Below are 14,003 nucleotides of genomic sequence, written 5' to 3'. Positions count from 1 at the left end.
GTCCTGAAATGAATGGTTTGTTTTATTTGGCCCAGAATCATATGCAGTTGGCCTACTGTGCATATCTTACACAGACCTTGCTGTCATGTGGTCATTAAGCAATTTTCCTGTGCCTGCATCCATCTCAGATGGATGGAGTTCTTCCTGTTAAGGATGTATTTCTTTCATCATTTTATGCAAAGCTACTGCTTTGAGTTTTCCCCTATGTGTGCCTAGATAGAAACTACAAGGAAGGGTGCAGAAGAACAGGTTTTGCAGCAATCCCCATCTTAACTCTCTAGAGCAGTAGTTCTGAACCTTCCTGTTGCTGTGACCCTTTAATACATGCTGTGGGGACACCCCTCTGACCACAAAATTATTTTCATTGTTACTTCATAACTGTAATTTTGCTACAGCTATGAATCATAAATATCTAATGTGACCTTCAAGGGGGACACGACCTACAGGTTGAGAAGCACTGCTCTAGTTGAATAAGCCCACTCCTTAGTCACTGGCACCAGAACACCTACAACCAAGCTGAGGTCTGGCTAAGGGATGGTACTGAGCGTTCCGTCTCCAGGGGATTAAATATACTAGTGCAGCAGCAGTAAAGCTGATAGCTCATCTCATTAGTGACATGCTGGTAAAGGAGAAGATGAAGTACTTTTGAGGAGGACCAGAGGAAAAGTGCTCCAAAGTCCTCTGGCCTGGCACAGCTGTGTGACTAAGGGAGGTGCTCTGATTTGTGGGAGGTCCTTCGTTAGTGGACTAGAGACAACAGTCACTGGACACAGAGGGACATTATCACAGCAGTAGCTTTACAGAGCAACCTGGCAGAAATCAGGGGGCTTCTTTTACTACTAGCAGCAAATCAACACAGCAAATTACACATTTTTAGTGTGACAATGCATTGAGATTTAGAGTCACTGGGCATTGGACATGTAAATCTAATATTAATCATGCAAAAATGTCAGTGACATTCACATTTGTAGATGCCTAGAATGTTCCCTGGCAGTTTTCTCATAACATCTATAATAATATATAAAAAACTATATAAAGTAAATATAAATATATATATAAATATTTTATTTATAAATATGTTTATAAATATAAAACAGCATCATTAGTAACAGGGTTAAAAGAAAAAGAAATAGCTAAGGCTGAAGAGACAGCAGTGCACAAAAGCTCCACATCAGGAAGTCTCTGGAACATTTCAGGAGCATGCGTGGCTTACTGGCTTCTAACTACTTAATAATGGAGTACAAACAAGGCCAGAACACGCGTAGTTCCTAAGATCTTTGCGCCCACTAACTCCTTAAGATACTTACTAAAGTAAGCCTGTGAGGTGACTGGGATCGTGTCTAGGCCTTCAATAGGTTTAATAAACATTTCCTTTTGAGACCATGCATATGAACACCAGCGGTTAAGATAGTTTTAAGTGTATCACTTTTATCTGCACTGTGGAAGTGGCACACAGCGTGGAGTTCAGAGGTCAGATGTTGACGGCCCCAAGCTCCAATGCCAGTTTCCCTTTTCTTACTTGTGTGCCTTTGGGGAAGTTATATGAATGATTTTTTTTTTTCTCCCATTTTGAAAAGCTGGGCTAATCAGAGGCAGTAATGGCAACTCAGTGAATCAATACAAATATAATGGTTTGGCCACACTGGGAATGTTTCATTTGAGAATTACAATCCTAGTGGGTCCCCCACAAGTCTCTCTCATCACTTCCCAAATAAGGAGAAAAAATGATATTCAAAGGTGTTCTAATAACATGTTTTAAATCATGCCATGAACAGGGAGGAATTAATCATCATGAACCCCAAAGCTTGTCTCAAGTGACCATTTTTAAAGTCAGCAAGGGCAGTTTTCACACACATTATTCATGTATTTTCAATAGGAAAGAAGAGAGTTTAGCTTGGCAAAATCTACTACATTAGAGTGCCCTAAGAAAAATAATTAATGAAAAGCCAGAAACACAAGGGTTAGATGCGTTCCCGATAAAGGTCAAGAGAAAAGTGTGCATGTGTGTGCGCACATAGGAAAAAAACAAAAAGACACAACTGGTCACGTCATTTGAGTCCACACTCCAAGAGGTACCTGTACCTGACTTCCTCCCCTGCATACCCAAAGGGAGCCCTTCCTGTCACACACAAGGCTTTAAGGACACCTTCTGCAGGGCTAGCCTGCTAGCAGCTCACTGCTTGAAAAAGAATGATTTCTGCTCTGTTCAGCCCTCCCTCCCACCCCCTGAACTCCCAAACACAGAGCAGCTGAAGCTTAAGGGAAAATATCTTTCTTCCGACAGGGGGCTGAGCTTTTCTAGACAGATGCAATAGGCTTTTAGGAGCAAAATAACAAGACTTGAATGTTTGTAAGGGAATCCCTACCACACCTGTATTGAATACATACACATATTGGTAGAAATAAGTTACCTGCTGGGGCCTCCCAGATATTCCTTCACACAAATGAGACCCTCCCCCCAGTGGATGCCAAGGTCCTGGCTCTACTAACTGGAGAACAGTAGATCCTGGCTGCTTCACAGGATCTAAGTTAGGTTAGACTTGTCCCTGTGGGTGAGAGAAAGAAGACACAGATGTAACAGCCTTCCTACTCTGGGGTATTCTATGCAAACTAGGATTCTGAAAAATGGAAGGCCTTTGGAAAGAAAACAGAACCAGTCAGATGTGTTTAAAATCTCTCCTTGCCCCCACTGTTACAAAAAGAGACTTCAGCGATTCTGCCTTGGCCACCAGAATGTCCTTAACTTTTTTCTGTCTTCTGGGCTTCTTTTCAGTCTGGAAGAGGCAGAGAAGAGAGTGGGAGGGAAGGCAGGGGGACTGGGTCTGGGAGCAGAAGTTTAACAAAGGATCACTTTAACAGAGACTACTGAGTAATGGCTTTGCCTGTGCCAAGAATAACATCAGCTCAATGTCGCCAATTAGAATCAGGTCAGTCGTGCCTCATGGCTGCTCCAGCTCTCCACCCGGACCCGAGCCTGAGGTGCTACTCATGCTGATGTCACCAGTAGTCACTGTGGCCCCAGCAAGTCCCCCACTCAGTTCAAAGAAAAGCACTTTTGCACTTTTCTCTTACAGAGGCAGGAAGCCAATAGGAGAAGGAAGTGGCAATCAGGACGCTAGAGAACATCAGTCTGTAAGAACCAACTCCCAGCCCTAACTCAGGATTCTAAAGCTGCTAAGCACCCAAAGCTCATTTTATCTGAGTTCAGAAACAGCAGCACCTGGAATAGTGCTTGAACATGCCAGAACGTATGGAGCAGTGGCCATTACTAATAAAACAGAAGGGAGGATTTTGTCCTTTCTTATCTCCTCTATTCTAAGACATGAATCCTGAAGCAGTGGTCACTGAGCAGAATGTACCCTGATAAGAAGGATAATCAAAGAGGTGTTCTGATAGCTTATGAGAAGGCTGTGGGACTGGACATGGGGTGAGGAGGACAGCAGCCGAGTTCCCACAAAAATGACTGCATGGAATTGTATAAGAGCGGTATAAATTTTAAACACAGTTTTTCTAAAAGACAGAAGAACAACCTATCAGAGAGACAGACAAAGATATAGACAGACAGAGGCAGGTGGGCAGGCAGGCAGACAGACACATATACACACACAGAGGGAGGGATAAAGGAAGGGAGGGAGGGAAGGAAGGAGGAAGAGTGAGAGGGAGAGAGAAAGAATGAATATGAAGAGAGAATGAATATGAATGAATGTATATCTCCTTCCTTCTGGATGGGTCCCTGAGAGAATGGCATTAGCATCTCTTGGGAGCTTGTGGGAAATGAAAACTGAAGCCTCTCCCCAAACCTACTTGCATGAGAAATGGAATGAATGGACAGTCAGTTTTAACGGGCTCTTCTGCTCTCCTGGGATTGGGGATATATAGACAAGTACCTGCAGGCCAAGTCCAGTCTGCTGCTAGTTTTTGTAAATTAAGTTTTATTGAAACACAGCCACAGTTTTTCATGCACACATCATATATGCCTCTTTTCACTTTACCATGGCTAAGCTGAGGAGCCACAACAGATTCCATGGCCAGTGAAGGTTATTTATAGGAAAAGTCTGTCAACTTTGTGCAAAGTTTTAAATGTTACTGGGTTCATATGAAAGTTCATAGTTCCAGTATTCACTCCTTTTGTTTATCAAAGATAATATTTTCTCTTATTTCTGTCCCTAAACTTTGCCAATGGTTCTAAGTTACTTTCTTCTTTTATTCCCAGGTAACAGGATCCATTTTTCTCATGGGTGAACTCACTGCATGATAATTTCTAGATATATGAGTACAATGCCAGGCAGCAACAAAGAGTAAACTGACTGGTCTAGATGGTTGGATACACTGTATCCAGCTCACACCCTGAGTTGGAACTTGTCTTCCCAAATGAACATCTTAACAGTCTGAATAGAAGTGCTCTGACTGAAGGCAGAAAAGGATGCACGTAGTGGAAGAAAAGGCATGCAGTCTACCCAAACATTTATTAAGAAATCACGATGTGAAAGGTGCTCTTAGTTCATCATCCATACCGTATGATTATGTACCTGAGCATAACGTAAATATAAAGACCCCTTAACATACTAGTCTCCAAATATCTTGTCTGTGGATGCATGCTTGGTAAACCCAACTTTAAACCAGAAAGGCAATAAGCCAAATTGTTAGTTATCAATACTTTAGAAAAATGGCTTAAAACCACAGGGAGTTCATTAGATAAATACAATCTTCACCCCTAGAAAAAAAAACAACACAAGGGAAGAGATAAAGGCCATACTGAGATGCAACGCATGCTTTAGTCAATAGTTTGGTGGTGATTAAGATGGTCAGGTCTAGCACAGCTAAGCTAAAAGCTGAAGGCTTGACCTCTAGCAAGGACTTTGCGTCTGCAGTGGACTGAGATTCGATGTCTTCTAAATAAAGTGCTCCAAATCCCTCAACTATTCAAGTACAACACCTAAGACCTCATTTGCTGCCATGCTATACATCTAAGCTGAGGGGATTTGGTCTCCTGAGTGCCACAGCCCTGGCACTTAACCCTTACTCACCTTTACCTAAATCAGTTGTGGTTTAGAAGAACAAGGGATAGGGATAAAATTTATATAAACTGTGATGAATGATTTTCTGTTCCCTCTCCGGGAGACACGAGATAACTCCCTTCTTGGGAGTTCTGCCTCCTCCCTAAGACAGATACTCTGACAGATCTGAAAGAACATATTTTCCATATACTTCATAATTCAGTGAAACTAAACTAGGATAATCCTCATTGGAAAAAAAGTCCACACAAGAACAGCAGTACCCGGAGTCTTCAGAGGAATGTGAGTTGCTGGAAGCTAATCAAAAGCACGAGAAGTACTCAAGCATGAAGCAGTTTCTAAAGTGAGAAATCAGCAAAAATGGCCCTTCCTTTCCCCAACCCTGAGTGCTCTGTAAAGAGCTCCTTTCATGTTGAAGCTGCTGCTTACCACTGGAGCGTGTTAAAATGTAGTTTAAAAGGAACCCACGCGGCCTAGGAGATGGTTCAGATGGTAAAGGCAACTAATGCTAGATATGGTTACTAGAGTTCCACCCCTGGAACCAATGAAAAGGGAGGAGAAAACTGATTCCCAAAGGCTGCCCTCTGACCTGTACAGGAGCACTGGGCATATAGATTCCCACATAGTCTATAATGAAAAACAACAACAACAACAACAACAAACAAATACCAAAAAAAAGATCAATGGAGCAAGAAAGATGGCTCAGTGGGTAAAGGTGTCTGCATCCAAACTAAACCTCCTGAGTATGAGTGCAGAGCCTGTATGGCAGAATGGAGTACCACAGTCACAGGCATGCACACACACACAAATTTGTAGAAAAGAAAAGAAAAAAAAAAAAAAAGAAAAGAAAGAAAAGGGACCAATGGCATAAATTCAACTGATTTGCTAACTATACTCAGACATGTCTGTACAGGTCAGCATCTGGAAAAATCGGCTGTGTTGGGTAATTAACATGACAGAAGTTTAGAACTGTAAATAGCTCAAGAAACTTACACAGATCGATAAAAGAAAGCCTCAAACATGAACTAACATCTGCAGCTGTGAAAATGCAAACGGGCTTCCTTGATTCTCCTGCCTCAAAGATTCTCTAAGTGAGCGCATCTCTATGTGGCAGCAGACTAGGTGCTGCGGTCTATGCTTTCCTAGTTAAAAGGTTTAAAATTTTCTCCAGTAAAAATGATCCAAAGAGCCACTCACAATTGCCTGCATTCATTTCTCTCGATTCTCAAGGATGCATTAATTAATCAGCCACACTACTGTAGCTACATCCACTCAGGTGACTTGGGCAGGCAAGGCACAACGGGCACATTTCATTCCGGAAAACATTCTGATGGCTGGCCTGGACTGTCAACTTAATTAGCCTAGCATGTTAACGATTAGTGTAGCATGCCTTTGCCTGTGGCTATGAAGTGTTTCCAGAAAAAACATTAGATGAAGCTAGAGCCCTTATGATGTAATAATCAAGATGGAGGCAGTGGGTCACCAGGCAAGTCTGGGTTTGGCTCCTTACTGTTACCTCTGCCTCCTGGTTGTCATGAAGTGAACAGCTTCCTCTGCCAAGCTCTTCCTCCACGCTGTCTCTGCTTTGCTATATGCCTAAGAACAACAGAGTCAGCCAGCCATGGACTAAAACCTCAAAGCTGTGAGCCCAAATGGATCTTTCCTCTCTTAGGTTGACTTTCTCAGGTACTTTAGTTTTGATATGTAAAGAGATCAGGCATGAGGGCTTACCACACAGAAGAAAGCAATGGTAGAAACACCGTTTTCATCTTTATGCACAATCCGATGCATATTATGTACTATACACTTATGAAAAGGAAGCAAAGGGCAGGAAAAACGGAAAAAGGTTTTTACCCTTCATAATGAAATACCAAAGAAGCTTACAGAGACAGTTTTGATTCAACCAAATACCCCTCGTGCAGGACAGTCACTGGTTCCAACCACTGTGTAGAGCCAACAAGAAAAAGCAAACTCCCCCAACATTTTTCTGGGGCCAATCTGGTATACTATACAGCTCCTCAAACATTCACCCAGGAGCTGGTATGTAAAAAACAGCACCTGGTGAGTGGCTGACATTCAACAAATAATTGTTGAACAAAGAGAAGTCAAACAACTTATCTTACAGAGATTTTTCAGAAATTGCAAGTTATTTGCAAGACTGTGAGGGACTCTTATGTACTTATCTGTACCAAGTCCAAGGAGGCTAAAATTTGATACATTTACAGATAAAGATGCTTACAATGCAGCTTTAAGGAACTGGAAATTAGACTGGAAGGCTAGTAAGATCGATCACTCAGAGGAAAAGTAAACATGGTAATAAAGGCTTTACAAATTCAGATACAGCAACCATGCCCAACACCAGTTCAGTACCATCTACTGAAGATGCTAACACTACAGCTCAAGAGTGGTACTGAGACAACCCCAGGGAAGGTGCGGAGACTGTTTAGGGAAAAAGTCGTTCACTGCCCTTAACTTGCCTCACCAGATATACTGTCTCATGATTTTCAATTACCTGGTGCCGGGCTCGACTCTGGTCCAGAAGTTGCCGGGACTGAAGTTTTTGTTGCTCGAGTTGCTGGAGAGCAAAATGGAGTTGGTAACTGCCTGCTGTGGGGTGGTACTTGTGTTGGGGAACCACCCCTGTAGCCTTGCTGTATGCGTTGTTCTCTACCTCGCCCTCCCAGGCAAAACCACCTGTCTGGAGGCTCCTGAAGAGAAAAAGAATAGATGTTTCCACATGGGGATGAGAACAATCCAAAGGAAAGAAACATGTCTGCTATTTCCTTTACAGAAGCAGACCAGTAAGACTTACAAAGCTACTTGTATCAAATACTACCTGGCCTCTCTACCAAGCCACATCTTGGTATATTTTCTCCCCTTTGTTTCCCAACTTTTCTTAAATTAAGAGATATCCAAATATCTAGTTAAAAGTATGTCTGTGAAATGTGTTCATGTGTAAAAGATTTTGCATTCCTATAGTCTCAACTTCTGATAAGCCACACCCCTTCTGCTCAGGGATGAGGTGCTCAGTTTGGCTTCCACACAAACTGCTCAACTCCATGCTATCTGCTAATCTCCTTGGCCAACAGGGATCAGAAGCTTCAGAGCTTAGCTTATATGGCCTTTGAGAAGATCTGATTTTTTAGCAATTCCTGTGAAAATATCTCAATGTGTATTTATGTATGTATTAAATACAGCTATCACCAGTGCTGTCATAAACGTAATAGAATGTATACATAATTAATATTTACCAAAGGAATATGGCAACCACTGTGAAAAACAAATACCTAAATGAATGAATGAAATGTTAGCCTAACTTACAGGTAGAGGACTGAGTGATGATGAGATTATACAGTCAGGAAAGGAAACAGAGGCTTCTGAGGGTGCGTGCGCGTGTGGAGATGAATGTGCACATGTATCCATGTGTATGGAGAGGTCAGAAGTCAATATTGAGTGCTCTCCTCAATTACTTATCCAGCTTCCTTTAAAGTCAGGGTCTCTTCCTGATGGCAATTCTGTTAGAAAGGAAGCCCAGTGAGCCCAGGGCTCCTCCTGTCTCTCTCCCACTACGATGAGATGACAAGTACAATTTTGCACTTGCCTTCTTGTGTGGGGGCTGAGGATCCGAATACAGATCTTCCTGCTCATATAGGAGGAACTTTACAGGTAAAGCCTTCTCTCTAGCTCCTGGAGACTCTTACCTTTTGTCTCCTTAGTGAGGAAAGACTGACTGCTAACAAGGCACTGAGAGGGCTGTGAGTGGAAGGTGCAAAGGAGAAAGACAATCAGGTTTATTTTATTTTTACATGAGCTCTTCCAGACTGGCATTAAATTTGCAAACCTCCTGCCTTCAGCCTCTAAGTGCTGGGAATACAGGTGTGTAATGCTATGCCAGCCAGGTAGTGGGGTTTAAAAGGTGGGGAAGACCAAGCAGGAATGCCTCTTCTTCAAATGAAGACAAAGGGAGAAGACAGGCCAGTGGGTTGAATTATCTTGAGATTTTCATGTCAGACCCTGCTTTTAAAACAGAACATAAAGTTTGATGGGTACAGATCTAGGAAAAATTGGGTGAGGGAGGGAGAAATATGATCAAAACACAGTGGAAGAAATTCTCAAAGAATTAGTGAAAATATTATTTAAAAACTCTGCAAGGGGAACTGTTATTAGTCATTGAACAGAAGGCTAGAAAAACAACCACAGAAATATTGCTTCTATTTCTGGCTTGATGGTTATAGAAGTTTCCAGCCACAGGGAACAATCTAGATTCGGTAAGTCGGTATTAGAAAGTAACATGGACTTCATACCACAATTAACCCCACTGGATGGCTTGAGTGATTTTATTTGCTAATAACTGTTTAATCGACAAACATTCCCATGGGGGCATTCATTTCAATGTCTTCTTGCTGTGCATCAGAGTCAGGAAGTTCTTGGTTTGAGGAGATGTTCCCAAGGTTCTTGGGTATGTGAACCAGGGCACTTGGATGCACAGGGCAGGGCAGTGGGCAAGAAATCAAGTGGATAAGAAGTGCTCTTCCAACTCCACATATACTGAAGAGGCTGGAACACCATAAACTTTTACAGTGAAATATGTTTTTAATCTCATCAATAACATAAGCTCAGGCTGCAAATCACAAAAGGAAGTTTCTCAAGCCAGTGGAGGCTTTTAGCAAAGAGGCAGGAATTTTTATAGCTCAGCTCTGGGTGGGGGTGGGGATGCTCAACTGTGTAAGGTAATAAGGGGCACGAGAACCTTCTTGTTTGAGGTTCCTGGGGTTAGCTGGACAACATTATCTCATATTCAAAGCACAAATCTTTGGGGGTTTCTAGCATGCACATGCTCTGATGACTGACACGGGCCACGGACACTGCAGCAGGCTTCCCCTGACTTCTGGCACCTGAGTTTAATCCATCTCTTCTTTCTGCAGGACATAATGGCTCTTTTTAGACATCCATCTCAAAGTCCACCCCATTTTCATAGTCATTCTGCTTCACCAGATTTTACCCCCACCAAAATTTTGAGATTGGTTGTTCTCATTAACATTTTGTGAGATTCCCTGATCCAAAAAGCTTGAGGCATGTACTGAATTGGGTTTTCTTCCCCTCCACCCCTCACCCCTCTGGGGTGGTGGTGGTATTGGTTACTTATTTTGAAAACATTCATACACACATGCACACAAACACACACACACACACACACACACACACACACACACACACACACACACTCACTAATGAGATACCTTATAACATCTAAACCATTTATGTTTCATATACACATTATACTCCAAACTTCTAGTCCCAGCTAACTGGGGAGACAAAGGGAGGAGAACTTAAGCCAGTAGTTTGGGGACAGCCTGGGCTATACCATAAGACTCTACTATGATAAGCTTCTTTTTAAGTTACAAATATGTAACAATATGGCATGATTTTCAAAGTCAGTTTCTTACTCCATTATCTCTCAAGATCTCATCTCACTTTCATAACCAGCCCAACTGCTAGGCAGTTACGGTTCCCACTGTAACTGGTCTTCCCACACACCACACCCATTTCTGAATGTCCTAGGTGTTTCTCTCTAGGAAGAAGAAGAGAGTATGAAAGAAGCTTGGGGAAAACTGTAAGATCCACAGCAACAGTTCTTCAGCTTACAGGGCTACACCCTCTTCAAAAGTCCTGAGGCCTCCTAAGAAGAAAGATGTCACAGGACGGGGAGGAGGCAGAGGACAGTGACAGTCATGCACTTGTGATTCTGTTGTCCATTTCCTCTGTCTACCTCACCTCCCCCATGCAGGGATACCCCGCCCCTTACAACACTGCACATCTCTAGGACTAAGCTTTCAGCTGTCTTCATGATGTGTGGGTGTTGGGGGTAGAACAGTATTGAATTAAATGTGGGTCATGATATTAACTGTCCAGAATTTTAAGGAACAGTCCTACACTAGAAAAAAGTGTGGTGCTGCTCCACAAATGGCCTTAATGACAAATAGTGGTGATTTCTGGACTGCGTAGGTATTTAAGGATAGCAGACACTGTACTTTCTTCAAATATAAATTCTTAACCACAAACAAATTCGTCCTGACAAATGTCAAGTGAAGGAAGCCCTCAAGATGGAAAAGGGAGCAGACCAGCTCCCTGACCGCAGGAAGTGACATGATCAGGTGCTGTTATGTGACGGGATCTCCCTGGCCTTAGGGGAAACGGGACTGTTTTATGGAATGAACACTTTGCAATATTCCTACTGCTAATGCTCCTCCTGTACACTGATAATGGATATAAAACTATGCAACAGGATACTGTCAGGTTTTTTTTTTTGTGTGTGTGAAATCAAACATGTTTATGCAAATGAGCTAATTGCTTAAATAAAAGCATGTGGTTACCAACAAAGTTGTAGAAAATTTTCACTGAAATATTTATAACTATCAAGAATTGAAGCCATTCTTATCATTAGAAAATTAGATTAATAATAAAAGATATATTCATATATTTTAATAGTAATTGATAAAATGGCTGAATTACTAAGACAATCAATGAAAAGATGAATGTCAAAAACACTGGGTCAGATGAAAGGCAGATCCAGGAAAGAAAATATGCTACTAATATGTGGCAAGAGGCACAGAGAGGGCCATCTTCACAGGGATCAGATACAAGGGAACTCTCAAGTATGATAGAAATATCAGAAGTATGTTGTACTACAAATATACAAAATCATCCCTACTAAATATAGCATGATCTGGAGGAATAAAGTCAGGAGTGGCAGGGGTTGAGAAGACAGCACACTAGTACAGAGGAGCCTAGGACAGCAGTGGGTGACGTGGCCTTTATGACAACAGTAATGGCATCCTATTAGCTTGATCATGAAGGTCTGAGGAGGAAGGAGAATCAATATAAGGCAAACACTAGAGAGCACCCTCACTGGGGTCAACTGGGGATGAAAGGCAGGGAGAAAGGTCTGTCCTGAAAAGCATCCTGAGGACATGCAGTACATTAAAAGACAAAGGTAGAGCTGGGCATGTGTCTCATTCTTGTAATCCTGTTTACTCAGATAGACTGCCATCAGTGTGAGGTCAGCCTGGGGCATGATGTAAGCGTATGTCTCAAAAAAAGAAAAAAGAGACATCATATGCAATTAAAAGAAGAAAGTCAACATGGCACTGAAGGGGGGTTCTGTGAAAAAAAAAAAGCATTTGTTTATGAGATACAATTAACGAACAATTCAGAACTACTTCCACCGATGGAAAAAAAGTCAAATTGTAAAACAGTTTCTGAGAACGATTCAGGACCATTTGCAAAATGTGTCACCCTTAGCTCCTGAGTATGCTCACGGGGTAAAAGGACAGCAACACTCCCCTTTCCCTTTATACCTGTGGTGTTAGACCAAGATGGTTTTTCCACAGGGTGTTAGAACACAGCAGAGGCAGTACTAGAAATACCAAGGGCACACAGGTCTTCTGGAAGTCATGTGACTGTCTGATGACCTAAATGTTGGGTTGAAAGTCTGTGCTACAGAAATTCCTACATGCAGGCCAGGCTCCAGAACAGGGAGAAAGGCATTAATATTTTGTTTATTTTATATGATAAAAAGGCTCTTGGGAAAGAATTAAAAGAAATAATTCAAGGAACAAGGAAAAAGTAAAGTGTGTAGGTCAAAACCAAATGATACGCTAGGTTAATGAGAAAGTTCTGGAGTAGCTGAGGCCCTGGATCCGCACTACCCAAGAATAGAAAGCAGCCACTTAAGAGACCCCGGGGTCTAGAACAAGACTGCTAAGTTAAAGGCCCAGCTTTGTTGTTATAAGCAACACATTTAACCTCTTTGTACCTTGATTTCTTCAGATGGGAATAAGTACAAATCCCAGCTCCCATGTATGGCATTTAGCACATATCTGGCACTGTAGAGCAAGTGCTCAATCACTAATGCTCTTCCCACTGAGAGGAAGCCTAAGCCCTTGGGTGGGACAGGAGGGGCAACACAAAAGGGATACACGGAGCAAGAGGAAGCAATGCTACTTTGGAGAAAGAAGAGCTGGTCTCTCCAATCTCCTTATTAAGTACTGTCCCTAGGTGACAAGTAAGGGACATGGTTCTAGTAGGTGCACAAATGGGTTGAAGCGGAATGTAGTGACACATGTCTAATCTCAGCGCTAAGAGGCAGAAGCTAGCGGATCTCTGTGAGTTTCAAGGCCTGTCTGCATATTGAGTTCCAGACTAGCCAGCCCTACAAAGCAAGAACTAGCCTCAAACAAAACAAAATCAACAAAATAAAGAAGAAAAGAAAGTGGGCTGAAGATGTGTGAGCAGCATGTGCAGGCACTGGTATCACTGACCAGGGCAGCTGCAGAATAGTAGTCCTTGCCTGAAGGGGACTTCATGACAGAAGGCTGCTGGCTGGGCCAAGCCAGTTGGAGAATATGCTACCACGTGTGGGGAGCAGCAATTAGAAATGGAGATTATCAGCCTCCTCAGCTCTACTCCACCCAAACCAGAAATAAGAGCAGCAGCCATACCCCTTCCACCTTTGCAAAATAAATGTTCTCTCTCTCTCTCTCTCTCTCTCTCTCTCTCTCTCTCTCTCTCTCTCTCTCTTTCACACACACACACACACACACACACACACTCTGTTTTGTTTTAGAATAAAAGTGGTATGTTCTCAATGATTTAAACTGTAGAAACACAAGAAACTCATCTTGACCCAACAAACAAAATGCCCATTGGAAATTTTGTCAGTATTTTTTGTTTTTTAAATACAGAGACTCATTAGGTATCCTAGGTTGGCCTGAAACCTGCATTCTTTCTGCCTTAGCCTCCAGGTCTGAGCCACTATGTTGGATTTACCAATGTTTTGCCAGTCCTTCCTTTTCATAAGTAGTATGTAATACTTAGCCTATCTGAATCTGTAAGCCTTCTTCATACCTGAATGTTTGAATTCATAATTTTCTTCCATTAAATTCACAGAGAACAGTAATTCTGGTCTTTAAATCATTCTAAATCTTG

General features: G+C 42.2%; 1 protein-coding gene across 2 annotated transcripts in view; it reads right to left on the bottom strand.

Moving 5' to 3' along the window:
- The window catches only part of TTLL5 (tubulin tyrosine ligase like 5), a 219,522-nt gene that overhangs the window by 54,844 nt on the left and 150,675 nt on the right, over nt 1-14,003 (bottom strand). For both annotated transcript variants that reach the window (XM_080928217.1, XM_080928218.1), the window contains one exon: nt 7,528-7,723. In XM_080928217.1, the coding sequence (XP_080784343.1) occupies nt 7,528-7,723 (196 nt within the window). The remainder of the gene's footprint in view (nt 1-7,527; nt 7,724-14,003) is intronic.

The sequence above is a fragment of the Micromys minutus genome (genome assembly GCF_963924665.1).
Source record: "Micromys minutus genome assembly, chromosome: 1".
Classification (NCBI taxonomy): domain Eukaryota; kingdom Metazoa; phylum Chordata; class Mammalia; order Rodentia; family Muridae; genus Micromys; species Micromys minutus.
This window is presented reverse-complemented; position numbering and strand designations above follow the sequence as displayed.